This window comes from Carcharodon carcharias, chromosome 6, assembly GCF_017639515.1.
Source record: "Carcharodon carcharias isolate sCarCar2 chromosome 6, sCarCar2.pri, whole genome shotgun sequence".
Lineage (NCBI taxonomy): Eukaryota > Metazoa > Chordata > Chondrichthyes > Lamniformes > Lamnidae > Carcharodon > Carcharodon carcharias.
Genome location: NC_054472.1, coordinates 82230759 through 82244372, shown reverse-complemented (window position 1 = coordinate 82244372; position 13614 = coordinate 82230759). Strand labels below are relative to the sequence as shown.

At 42.6% G+C, this 13614-nt stretch overlaps 1 protein-coding gene across 1 annotated transcript in view; it reads right to left on the bottom strand.

Moving 5' to 3' along the window:
* trpa1b (transient receptor potential cation channel, subfamily A, member 1b) overlaps positions 1–13614 on the bottom strand; it is a 198160-nt gene that overhangs the window by 66151 nt on the left and 118395 nt on the right. The window contains exon 19 of the mRNA XM_041189261.1: positions 10453–10619. Coding sequence (XP_041045195.1) covers positions 10453–10619 — 167 coding nt within the window. The remainder of the gene's footprint in view (positions 1–10452; positions 10620–13614) is intronic.

The window sequence follows — 13614 nt, the reverse complement described above, 5'->3', positions numbered from 1 at the left end:
GGTGACATTTTCCCCACACAGTGCAGAGTTGTGAACTCCATTTGACACTGAACCGGAACCCTGACACAAAGGGCAAAGTCCTGCCTATAGCTTCTATGCCTCTTCATGCACTCTCTGATAAACTGCTTCATATGTTTTCAAAACCCTTCAACTGGGTACGCACTAAACTGCTTCGTTTTTCTTGCAGAAAATGCTGGCACGGGATCAGAGAGAGGCCTCAAATAGAGGAGGAGGACCTCCCACAGCACTACTAAGTCTGGAGGACATGGCCATCAACATCATAACAGCGAAAGAAAAACAGCACTATATACACTGAGGTTGGCACAATACCATCATTGTGTTAATTGTTTATTAAATTGAATGTTTAATTGTATTCAGGTATTGGGCAAGAACTGAGGATTCGCATAGGAACAGACTAAAACTATGGATGCTGGGTTTATTTTCTACTTTGTTTTCTCTGTTACTGTGAGGTGCAAATTCGTAATGTGTGTCCCTGAAAATAAAAGCTTATGAACTATGTAAAGATTATAGTCCAGTCCTATCCTTCATCACCTGGCTTTCTAGAATAGAACATGGCAGCAGAGGATGGCTGCCTGAAGGTGAAGATTGGAAACTAGGTAACATATTTTTCTGCTCTCTCGATCATCAACGAAGTGATGGAAGGTGTCATTGACAGTGCTAGCAAGTGGTATTTACTCTACAATAACCAGCTCACTGATGTTCAGTTTGGGTTCTGAAGGACCATTCAGTTCCTGACCTCATTACAGCCTTGGTTCAAACGTGGACAAAACAGCTGAACTCAAAAAGTGAGGTGAAAGTGACCCCCTTGACATCAAGGCACCACTCGACCAAGTGTGGCATCAAGGAGCCCTAGTAATACTGAGGTCCATTGGAATCAGGGGCAAAACTCTCCATTGGTTGGAGTCATACCTAGCACAAGGGAAGATGGTTGTGGTTGTTGGAGGTTAATCATCTCAGTCCCAGGACGTCACTACAGGAATTTCTCAGGGTAGTGTCCTGTAGGCCCAACTATTTTCAACTGCTTCATCAATGACCTTCCTTCCATCAAAAGGACAGAAGTGGGGATCTTCTCTGATCATTGCACCAAGTTCAGCACCATTCGTGACTCTGCAGATACTGAAACAGTCCATGTCCATATGCAGCAAGATCTGGATGACATTCAGACATGGGATGGTAAGTGGCGAGTACCATTTGTGCCACACAAGTGACCATATCCAGTAACAGAGAATCTAACTATCTCCCCTTGACATTCAATGGTATTACCATCGCTGAATCCCCCATTATCAATGTTATCATTGACCAGAAAATGAACTGGGCCAATCATATAAATACTGTGGCTTACAACAGCAGGTCAGAGGTGGGTAGCTCACGTCATGCCCCTCAAAGCTGCCCACCATATACAAGGCACAAGTTAGGTGTGTGATGTTATACTCTCCATTTTCCTGGATGCGTGCAGCTCCAACTGGAAGCTCGACACCATCCAGGACAAGCAGCCCACTAGATTGGCATCCCATCCACAAACATTCACTCCCTCCATCACCAACACATAGTGGCAACAGTGTGTACCATCTACAAGATGCACTGCAGCACTAACCAAGGCTCCTTAGACAGCACCTTACAAACCTGTGTCCTCTAACACCTAGAAGGACAAGGGCAGCAGATGGATGGGAACACCATTACCCGCAAGTTCCCCTCCAAAACACATACCATCCTAATCTGGAACTATATCACTGTTCCTTCACTGTCATTGAGTCAAAATCCTGGAACCCCCGCCCTAATAGTACTATGGGTGTACCTTTCCACATGGACTGCAGCGGTTCAAGAAGGCAACTCACCATCATCTTCTCAAAGCTAATTAGAGATGGGCAAAAAATCTGGCCTAGCCCACATACTGTGAATAAATAAATTTTAAAAATTTTAAATCAATGAACAGTCATCAGCCTGAAACTTTAACTCCTTCAAAGTCCTTCAAGCACCAGCAAAAATGTTTATTATTTGGTATGGATAGTGTGTTCGAGTGATCAACACACTGATTCACAGAGCACAAGTGAACAGAAACAGACACAGGTGGAAAAATAAACCAAAAAATAATTCACCAGGTGACATGCTCACATCCTAGCTCTGCTAAAGAGGACAGAGGTGTACTCTTTACGGAGTCATTTTTTAAGAGAAAGGTGCTTTCTGGACATTGCCATTTATGCAATGTATTCCGGGAGCTGCACGATATGTGAGACAATGTGGAAGAGTCAAGTATCAACTTGTGATGGCTTTGCACTCTTAGCATTAAAACTCTGGAGTCAACCATTGAGTGTGTAGGTACTTCAATAGATGCTGCATTCTGATCTTCTTTGCAGCAATCACTGGCCCTAGGGGAGCCATGCATGCTATGGACTCCACACTCCACCTTTAACAGGCTGGGAGACTGAATAGATCTGAGTTTCAGGTCTAATCATGGATGTTATGGAGTTTTTCTGTGGCTCAGATGTGTTGAACCAAAGGGTAGTCATGTAATAGAAGGGAACGTGTTGCTCTTTCTCAGGATAATAGATACCCTGCTTAACTAATGTCCACCCTGGTGTCAAATATGACAACTGGCCCAGAATGATCCGTCTGATGGCAAGTTACTACAGTTTGCAGCCAAATTCTCCCAGGTCTGAGGTCCTTGCGGTTGCCAACCTTGTGCATCTCAAGAGCCCTCAAATGAACTACAGCAGCACTTCCATCTTCCATGGTTCAGCTACTGAGAAATCACCTCATTGGTGCATTAGAATATGTAAAGAGCACTTAAGATGGGCACTAGAGCTTCATGCCAGGCTGTTGAAAAATGCGTAAGTAAAATTATTCTGCTTTTTAAAATCTGTGTTTGTCGAGTGTTCCAGTAGTAGCAGGTAGCATTGCAATATCAAAGAAAGAAAGACTATCAGATGACATGAATATAATACTGATCTCTGACTGTTAATGAGGAGGACCAGCAATTGTTCAGCTTCCCAAGAGCTCCAGTCACAGGCAATCATTGGAGCCTTTCTCCTTCCTTGCTATTGTTTTATTTTCATCTCTCTCACGATTTGAAGGTCCTTCTTGAAGGTGGCTCCATGTGTTAGTTCCTCAACAAAGCAAAGTTATGCAGCACACTGCAATGTCATGGTGCAGCCTGTATTTCTGGGAAGCCACCAGTCTGTCCATGGAGTGCCATTGTTGCTAGAGGGCTCAACTAATCTGCTCAAAGAGGACTCTAGCGGACCCTTGCATCTGATTGTAGTCCTTTTCAACTACTTAAGCAGGTTCCTATGAGGAGTCATGAACCAAATATGCAAAGAATAGCCCTTGTCCTCAACTAGTTAACCTGTCACAGCTGTGCAGAGGCAGAGAGGGAGGATGGCACAATATAAAGATGTCATGACAAATGTTGGGAAGGTATCTAACAAAACTGCATGACACACTGCTAGTGACCATACAACACTTGTACAGTAATGGAGTGGAAGCCCTGGCAATTCATGAAGTCAATATGGGTGCAGTCATTAAGATCCTAGCCCGCAACTTGAATGAAAACCACTGCCTTAATCTTGGTCATCTGCTTAATGGGAACATGGACTACAGCCTGATTGATGTTACTGATCCCCAGTGACAGCCTGGAAAGAGCTTGAGGCAAAGAAATTCAAGAAGTGATGTTGACTGCAACAGGAAAATGAGTACTCTGCCAACTGGCTTCAGGTTTGTTGCAGAAGGAGACACACCTCCCAGCACCACAACTTTTACCACTGAGAATAACAGTAGAAATATCATAGGAGTACCATCTTCATTATTCCTCATCATCCTGATGGACACATGTTACTATTCCTTCATTATCACCCTGAAATTCCCTCTTTATAACCATAACAGAAGCACTGGAAATGCTACATCAGTTCAAGGAGAAGGCTCACCACCACCTTCAAGGTGATTAGAGATGGAAAACAAATGCAGCTTTGTTTATATCACCCACATCCCACATAAAAACTTTAAAAATTTAAGGATGGGCATTCATTAAAGAATTCTGAAACAGAATTCAGAAGTGTTTGATTGGCTAACAGATACTTTTTTAAATGTATCGAAGAATAAAATAAACATCAAGCAATATTTCAAGCACTGCATAACTTAAGCACATTTGTCAATAAATAAATAAATAATGTACTGCTTCAGTATCTGAGGAATCATGAATAGTGCTGAACATCGTGCAATCAACAACTGAACATCCCCACTTCTGACTTTATGATAGAAGGAAGATCATTGATAAAGCAGCTGAAAATGGTTGGGCCTAGGACACTACCCTGAGGAAGTCCTACAGCAATGTCAAGGGGCTGAGATAATTAACCTCCAACAACTACAACCATATTTCTTCTGTGCTAGCTATGACTCCAATTCGTGGAGAATTTATCCCCTAATTCCCACAGACTTCAGTTTTACTCAGGCTCTTTGATGCCATACTCAGCGAAATGCTACCTCACTGTCACCTGCCCAAATTACTGCAACCATTACTTTTCTGTAGGTACTATTTCAAAAGTGCCTTAGTGCAGGCATATGTTCTGGTTCTATCAAAATTACAAAATGACGCTGAGCATGAAGTTACAACTTGACAATATTGTTGAGTTTGTTGATGTTGATAGAGTTAGCATTTAAATCCATCTCTCATTTTGTGCATGCAGCGCGTTGATAATGCTGATTTGTGACTAGTGTCTATAGACTATTTCAACTCATAGCAGGCAGGTCAACAAGATAGGTGACCAAATAGTTTGACTGTGCTGACGATACCATTCCACTCAAAACGTCACTTGTGTTGCTACATGACTGGAATAGACTGTGAGGAAAAGTAAAAGGTAGTCTGCATAGTAAGGTAAATAGAAGGTACACAGTCAAGCTCAGCCTGTACCCACTACAGCCAGAGTTACTTGATAATGATGAAGCTCAAGTTAAGTTAGGAGACTGGTGTCTTATCTGCTGAACAAAGACCTGCAGGCAAATGAAACATTAATGCAGCAGCTCCACCACAAGAATTATCAATGACCATGAAGCAATGCTTCAGTTATTTTGCCTAAGCAAAGGTTCCTTATTTCATCATCTCAATATTTAGAACGATCGCAATCTGGTACGTTCTAAACAAATTTTGTCTTCAAAGAGGTTTGACCATGGAGAAAAAAAGAGTAGAATCCAGAACGCATGATAGAGGAGAAGGTCAAAGTGAGGAAATTCAACTATGGGGACGTCAGTGTTCTTCAGGTCAACCCCATGAACTCCGTGAAGAGAAAATCTTCAAATTCAATTAATTTTCAAGTGTTATCTGACCTGAGCAATAGCCTCATGCATACTATTACTCAGGAGGCAATGTCTTCTTTGTCTGACATTCCACATTGCCCACAAGAAATAAAGAAGAAATGTTGGCTGGAGGTTTCTTAGTTGAATAGAGCTGAACCCGTGCTTCGATGGCTGTTGATCCCATTGAGAAATGTCATAACATCAGACAGCATCTAGGCCTGGATGTCAGAATCTGTTCTCTGTAACTTATCTGTCACTGCCAACTTCAAAATAATGCATCATAAAAGACTGTGCACAACCTTTTCCAAACAATGTTTGAAACGGCACCTTGTGGAGGGGACTAAGTTCTCAACTTACATTTGTGCCATGCATGACAAACCCTTCAAGGAAAATGAATAAAATTAAAGAGTGCCATTACTTTTGGCATCCTCCTGATGTCAACAGTCTTGTTCCTCCTATGCAAATAGGTAAGGAATAAGGTGATTCCATTGGCTCAGTAAGTGAACTCCTTCCATGCAACTTGGACCTTGAAATTTTACTGGATGATGGCCTTCCTACCTAAATAGAATGAACATTATTTGTTTCACAACACAAAAACAAAAACAGAATTACCTGGAAAAACTCAGCAGGTCTGGCAGCATCGGCGGAGAAGAAAAGAGTTGACGTTTTGAGTCCTCATGACCCTTCGACAGAACTTGAGTTCGAGTCCAAGAAAGAGTTGAAATATAAGCTGGTTTAAGGTGTGTGTGTGGGGGGCGGAGAGAGAGAGAGAGAGAGGTGGAGTGGGGGTGTGGTTGTAGGGACAAACAAGCAGTGATAGAAGCAGATCATCAAAAGATGTCGACAACAATAGTACAAAAGAACACATAGGTGTTAAAGTTAAAGTTGGTGATATTATCTAAATGAATGTGTTAATTAGGAATGGATGGTAGGGCACTCAAGGTTTAGCACTAGTGGGGGTGTTTTTTTTAATTTGTTTTTTTTTAAATAATGGAAATAGGTGGGAAAAGGAAAATCTTTATAATTTATTGGAAAAAAAAAGGAAGGGGGAAACAGAAAGGGGGTGGGGATGGGGGAGGGAGCTCACGACCTAAAGTTGTTGAATTCAATATTCAGTCCGGAAGGCTGTAAAGTGCCTAGTCGGAAGATGAGGTGTTGGTCCTCCAGTTTGCGTTGGGCTTCACTGGAACAATGCAGCAAGCCAAGGACAGACATGTGGGCAAGAGAGCAGGGTGGAGTGTTAAAATGGCAAGCGACAGGGAGGTTTGGGTCATTCTTGCGGACAGACCGCAGGTGTTCTGCAAAGCGGTCGCCCAGTTTACGTTTGGTCTCTCCAATGTAGAGGAGACCACATTGGGAGCAACGAATGTAGTAGACTAAGTTGGGGGAAATGCAAGTGAAATGATGCTTCACTTGAAAGGAGTGTTTGGGTCCTTGGACGGTGAGGAGAGAGGAAGTGAAGGGGCAGGTGTTGCATCTTTTGCGTGGGCATGGGGTGGTGCCATAGGAGGGGGTTGAGGAGTAGGGGGTGATGGAGGAGTGGACCAGGGTGTCCCGGAGGGAGCGATCCCTACGGAATGCCGATAGGGGGGGTGAAGGGAAGATGTGTTTGGTGGTGGCATCATGCTGGAGTTGGCGGAAATGGCAGAGGATGATCCTTTGAATGCGGAGGCTGGTGGGGTGATAAGTGAGGACAAGGGGGACCCTATCATGTTTCTGGGAGGGAGGAGAAGGCGTGAGGGCGGATGCGTGGGAGATGGGCTGGACACGGTTGAGGGCCCTGTCAACGACCGTGGGTGGAAAACCTCGGTTAAGGAAGAAGGAGGACATGTCAGAGGAACTGTTTTTGAAGGTAGCATCATCGGAACAGATGCGACGGAGGCGAAGGAACTGAGAGAATGGGATGGAGTCCTTACAGGAAGTGGGGTGTGAGGTGCTGTAGTCGAGATTTCTGTGGGAGTCGGTGGGTTTGTAATGGATATTGGTTGACAGTCTATCACCAGAGATTGAGACAGAGAGGTCAAGGAAGGGAAGGGAAGTGTCAGAGATGGACCACGTGAAAATGATGGAGGGGTGGAGATTGGAAGCAAAATTAATACATTTTTCCAAGTCCCGACGAGAGCATGAAGCGGCACTGAAGTAATCATCGATGTACCGGAGAAAGAGTTGTGGAAGGGGGCCGGAGTAGGACTGGAACAAGGAATGTTCCACATACCCCATAAAGAGACAGGTATAGCTGTTTCACTCAGAAGGAGCCGGTGTTATCTACAGGTCTGCATTATGGTACTGTGAACATTCAAGCAATTGTCAGTCACCACCACAACTTTCCTTTTAATGGCAGGCTGTGTCCTTTAACAGCCATTCTACTGCTGGATTTAGTGAGCCCCAGCCAAGTGAGCTACAGTTAAGCTCTCTGGAAAAGCTTTTTCTGTACTTGCAGGCCCATTCATAATAGAGAGAAGAGCATATAATGGAAAGATTAGTGTGTCTTGCTCTCTGCTCCATGGCTACAGATCTACCCAAAAGTCTGGTCAGCTGTCATGAAAGTATAATATTTTTCATAATATTTTGCTGGTTTATTGTAAAGTAGGTTTATGAGGTATACTTGGGTCTGTCTGTCTATGACTTAATTACATTTGGAGTCAAGTGGACTGCAAGCTTTAAAATCATCAAAAGAATCTAGGTGCTTGACATGCTAATGAGTAAACATGGATGCTGGCTTAGCATATAAGGTATGAAGGGAATTTGCATTTTTAGATAGATGAAGGGATATTTGGATTTCAAAGGAATTTTAATTTGTTTACAACTAGCCAGATAAGCAGGGCTAAGGAATGTGTTCATTTTCCCAAGGGTTACTGACAATATATAGCGGCAACATTAAAGTTTTTATGTTATGAGGGAGATATGGTTTCAAAGACATATGGAACAATATAATTTACATATTAAAAGAGAGGGAAACAGATGTAAAGGAAAATGAGGCAGTGTGTCAGGAGAAGGCTTTGTGAGATCTAACAGAAGTGTGTGAAGTAGCCTTAATGAAGCCTCCAGTGTTTGTGCATAAGGCTGCTGTCTACCTAAACTAAAGCTAGAGAGAAGCATTTGGAATTCCATTGTCCAGGGTGTTGTGTTAATTTGCTGAATCTGTTTAAAATCTAAAATCTATTTTTGGGCTGTTGTCTTAAAGGGGTATAACTGGGAGTGAGGTTAATTAGGAATTCTAGGAATTATTTTAGTAGTAATTGTAATCTTATGTATGTGCTTGATAACTTTTATCTTGTTAATAAATGTTTTAATTTATTTTTTTAAATCTCCTTAAGTCTTGGTGGACTTGTTGCTTCTGAATTCAGTGCATGCATCTGGAAATAAATACAAATTGCAAAACCATTGTGGTGGCAGGATCAAGTTTCCCTCGTTGATTTGGTCCACCTGGCACACGTCATCTGCCACGTCATAACATCAGCTCAAGTTCATTTTTTGGAGGATTACTTTGGTCTACAGAGTCTGCCGTGCATGGAAAAATGCTTATCAAAAAAAGGTACAAGTAGAGTTCCCGGGGCCATAAATGTCAACAACCCCTGCAGGGACGGGAGCCCCCACAGCAAATAATTAGCTGTTGGATGGGCCTAAAATGTGATCAGAGTCCCCCCAAATGGCCGAGATGGGACTGTCTCAGGCTTTCAGGCCAGTAATCGTAGCTCCCAGTACCCTAATAAATTCCAGCCCTGGAAAGCTGAGCCTTTCTACAATTATCTAGTCCCAGTAAGTACTGTATGTTTGTTTCATGCAGATATATTATCTGCTGGGTTCAACATGGCAAGAATTTTTTTAAAGTTCATTCTCCGAATGCATGTCTTGTTTGCAAAACCAGCATTTACTGCCCATCCCTAGTTTCCCATGAGAGGTGAGTCTTCTTCTTGATCCATTACAGAGAAAACATTCCCATCATGCTTTCTTCAGCTGAGGTTTTATTGTAAATATGTAAATAACTTGCAAGTTTTTATATGGACAACTGTAGACATTCCCTCTAACTGTGGCAGATAATATCATGTGACAGCATCTTACATATTGCAGAACATAAAGGGACCTATATTTGCACTTCAACTTGCTAACAAAAACATAATGCAACAAATCTTTGTGTGTGATATTGGGTTGAATTTTCACTTTGGGGCAGGAAACAGGCATCTGAGCAGTTTTCTGGTCTCAAACCCGTACCTGGGGAGAAACTGTTACTCTTTAGGATGTTGATGGAAGTCTCCCCCCACCTTCCCCCCAACCCCACCCAATCCCACAGTTTAATTGGCATGGATACCATTCATTTAAGGGTGTTGATGGGCAGGCCTTCGAAGCTGGAAGGCCAATTAGAAGCCTTCGCCAGTTTAAGAGGGGCAGTAGCCTACAGTAAAATATAAGTAAATGAGAGGGTTCTTCAATACCATGGTGCCTTCTCACCAACTTTTTAAAAATTTTAATTATAAAGCAGAAAAAACAGCCAGGCCCCCACAATGAGATGTGGGGTGGGGGAGCCACTCTTACAGGAAAATCTTTGACCCGCACCCAGGCAGGAAGGGAAGACCTCTATAACTGCCTGGAACACTGCCCCCTCCCCATTCTGCTGCAGGGTGCATACCTTCAGACACTTAAACTGCCCCCTTCACTCACCCCCATTGCATTGAGAAACTGGATTGCCACCTGGAAAATCCCATTCGGCCAAGGTTCTTAATGAGCTTAATTGGCTACCTGCCTCCTGAGGGTGGGTAAGGCTGCTGGTCCCAAATCCAGCTCAGCAAAAATGGCCAACACTGGCAACATGGTCAGCAGGAGGGCATTCTGGCAGCATCGGCATTTTGAGGCCTCTTCCACCTCCATTCCAGGCCTCAGCAAGCACTGAAAATTCAGCCAACCATCCAGATTTCCCATCATTCCCTGTTGGCATACAGCCTAAAATCTGTCTGGATTGATTCATGATTTAACATTTAAGAGATTTTCACATAATTAATTTGTTGACAATTTTACATTTGTCTTTTTTATGTATGGTCAATATATTGTGAGTTTAATCCTACAGACCTTTTAAGTAGTAAAGCCTCTTCCAGAAAATATATCAGAGCTCACTTAAGTACAGTAATAGTTGCAACATGCTAATCATACCTGTCACTTTGAATAATAGCTAAAATAGCATCCTTTCTTTTATTGTGAATTGCCTCATGGAAAAAGGAAGCTTCATTCTTATTCAGTGTTAGAGCAGCTCCCTGGGATAGCAGTAGGCATACAACATCACTGTGTCCTTCTCTTGCAGCCAGATGGAGGGCAGTGTTCTTTGGAATAAATTACAAAAGAAACTTCTGACAGACAGTTCACCAAACATGAGAAAAACTCAGACCTACATTTCATAACTTGAATGAATAACTGCTTTGGGTTTATAAAATGCTTAAGGCTTTTATTTGATGTACCATAAATTGAAAGCCTTATGTTGTTTTCTCCCCAAGTCTCAATAATAGCTACTGATGGTCAAACTTGAAATAATTGCATCCTGCAGGTTTATTGCTAATAAAATCACGTTAACTCCATTTGTGACAGCACTACTTTGACTCAGCAGTACACAGAATACTTGTGTATTTTTTTAGCGCCTAGACTTAATGTTGGGGCTGAAACTGACCCTTCTGTGAATCATTAACCACATTGGCAGAGGGAATAAACTGTATGGCTAAAATTATTGTCAGATTGATTCAGTAGAAAAGGAACAGTAAGAAATCCACAGAGATTTTAATCACACTTTCAGCCTGTTGCATTAAGAGGGCTGTGTTAAAATCGCCTGTTGTATCTCAACATGCAGGGGATTTAAATATAATTTAACTCTTTTATTTAAATTAAAGCAACACCTTTGGTTAAATACCCAACATACCGAAACAAAAATAATCACAAATCAGTTTATCTTTTTTACATGAGATGTAAATAAATTATAACTGGATGCATTAAGAACAAAGAAACTGTGCTGGAGTTAGAGTTCTGCCATAAGCACTGTGATATTTATATCCACAGCGACACGGTTCCATTCTTCAATTAAAAATCTGGTTACTTTGACCACTTGCTGATTTTATTTTACCCCTACTTAATCAGTCAATAACTGAACACACTGCTAACAACATTAATGTAAGTTTAGTTCATTTAGATTACATTTCTTTGTTAGCCAAACAAGTGGTTATTTATGCTGTTTGTGCTAGTATTTAAATAACTAACAAAGCAATGTCAGATGAAGTCATTAAGTGGTTCTTAATAGCGCCAATACTAATTCTGGCCTCATGCCACCTTGTAAGAATAATACCATCTTATTATTTGCTTCATCTCCTTTGAGGTATTGGCGGCATTGTGAATGAAAAATGAAGGCTGTGATGCCAGATGCAACACAGGAAGAGGAATAGGAGGAGGGATTGCATCTAGAAACATAGAAAATAGGAGCAGGAGTAGGCCATTCGGCCCTTCAAGCCTGCTCCACCATTCAGTGTGATCATGGCTGATCCTCTATCTCAACGCCATATTCCCGCATTCTCTCCATACCCCTTGACACCTTTAGAGTCCAGAAATCTACCTATTTCTTTATTAAACATATTCAGTGACTTGGCCTCCACAGCCTTCTGTGGTAGACAATTCCACAGGTTCACCACCCTGAGTCAGGAATTTTCTCCTCATCTCAGTCCAACATGGCCTACTCCAAATCCTAAGACTGTGACTCCTTGTTCTAGGCCACCCCCCAGCCAAAGGAACCATCATCCCTGCATCTTGTCCAGCCCTGTCAGAACTTCATATGTTTCAATGAGATCTTATTTTATTCTTCTAAACTCCAGTGAATACGGGCCGAGTTGACCCAAGCTCTCCTCTTACGACAGTCCTGCCGTCCCAGGAATCAGTCTGGTGAACCTTCACTGCACTTCCTCTATGGCAAGTATATCCTTTCTTAGGTAAGGAGACCAAAGCTGCACACAGTACTCCAGGTGTGGTCTCACCAAGGGCCTGTACAGCTGCAGTAAGGCATCCTAACTCCTGTACTCAAATTCTCGTGCAATGAAGGCCAACATACCATTTGCCTTCCTAACTGCTTGCTGCACCTGCATGTTTGCTTTCAGTGACGGGTGTACAATGACACCCAGGTCCCTTTGTATGTCAATGTTTCCTGTCTTCCACCATTTAAATAATACTGTCATTCAGTTTTTCCTACTGAAGTGGATAACTTGACACTTATCCACATCATACTGCATCTGCCATGTATTTGTCCACTCACTCAACTTGCCTACATCACTTTGAAGCCTCTTAACATCCTCCTCACCACTCACATTCCCACCTAGTTTTGTGTTGTCAGCAAACTTTGAAATATTACATTTGGTTCCCTCACCCAAATCATTGATATATATTAGGAATAGCCAGTGCCCAAGTACTGATCCCTGCAGTACACCACTAGTCACCACCTGCCACGCCGAAAAAGATCCATTTATTCCTACTCTCTGTTTTCTGTCTGCTAACCAATTCTCAATCCATGCCAATATATTACCCTCACTCCCATGTGTTTCAATTTTTCCCACTAACCTCTTATGCGGGACTTTAACAAAAGCTTTCTGATAATCCCAATACACCACATCCACTGGTTCTCCTATTCTACTAGTTACATCCTCAAAAAATTCTAGCAGGTTTGTCAAACATGGTTTCCCTTTCATAAATCCATGTTGACTTTGTCTAATCCTGTTGATATTTTCCAAGTGTCCTGTTATCACATCCTTCATAATAGACTCTAGCATTTTCCAGACTACTGACGTTCAGCTAACCGGTCTGTGATTCTTTGTTTTCTCCCTTCCTCCTTTTTTGAATAGTGGGGTTACATTTGCCACCTTCCAATCTGCCAGGACTATTTAGAATCCATAGGGCTGAATTTTCTGCCTACTGGGCTGACGGGCCCGACCCAATCTTCAGCGGGTGGGGAGCCGATCCCCGCCAGAGAAGCGGGCCCCGCCGCCATTTTAAGTGAGCGGTTCCGTGAGGGTGGGGGGGCTGATTCCCCAAGTGCGAGAGTGTGCTCTTTCGCACATGAGCATGAAAGATCTACCTGAGGCTAGGTGCTGCCTCAGGGAAATCGCTGAAAGTTGTACAAACATTAAAAATAGAAAAAACAATCCTTAATCAGCTATGCCCCCACCTTCCTGAAAATTTAAAAGGGGCGGGATGACATCGGGGTTCCCCCCGACGTCATCCCGCGTCATTTTGCGTGTTGGCGAGCAAGCCCCGCCCCCTACTCGCCGATGGTAAAATTTAGCCCATAGGATT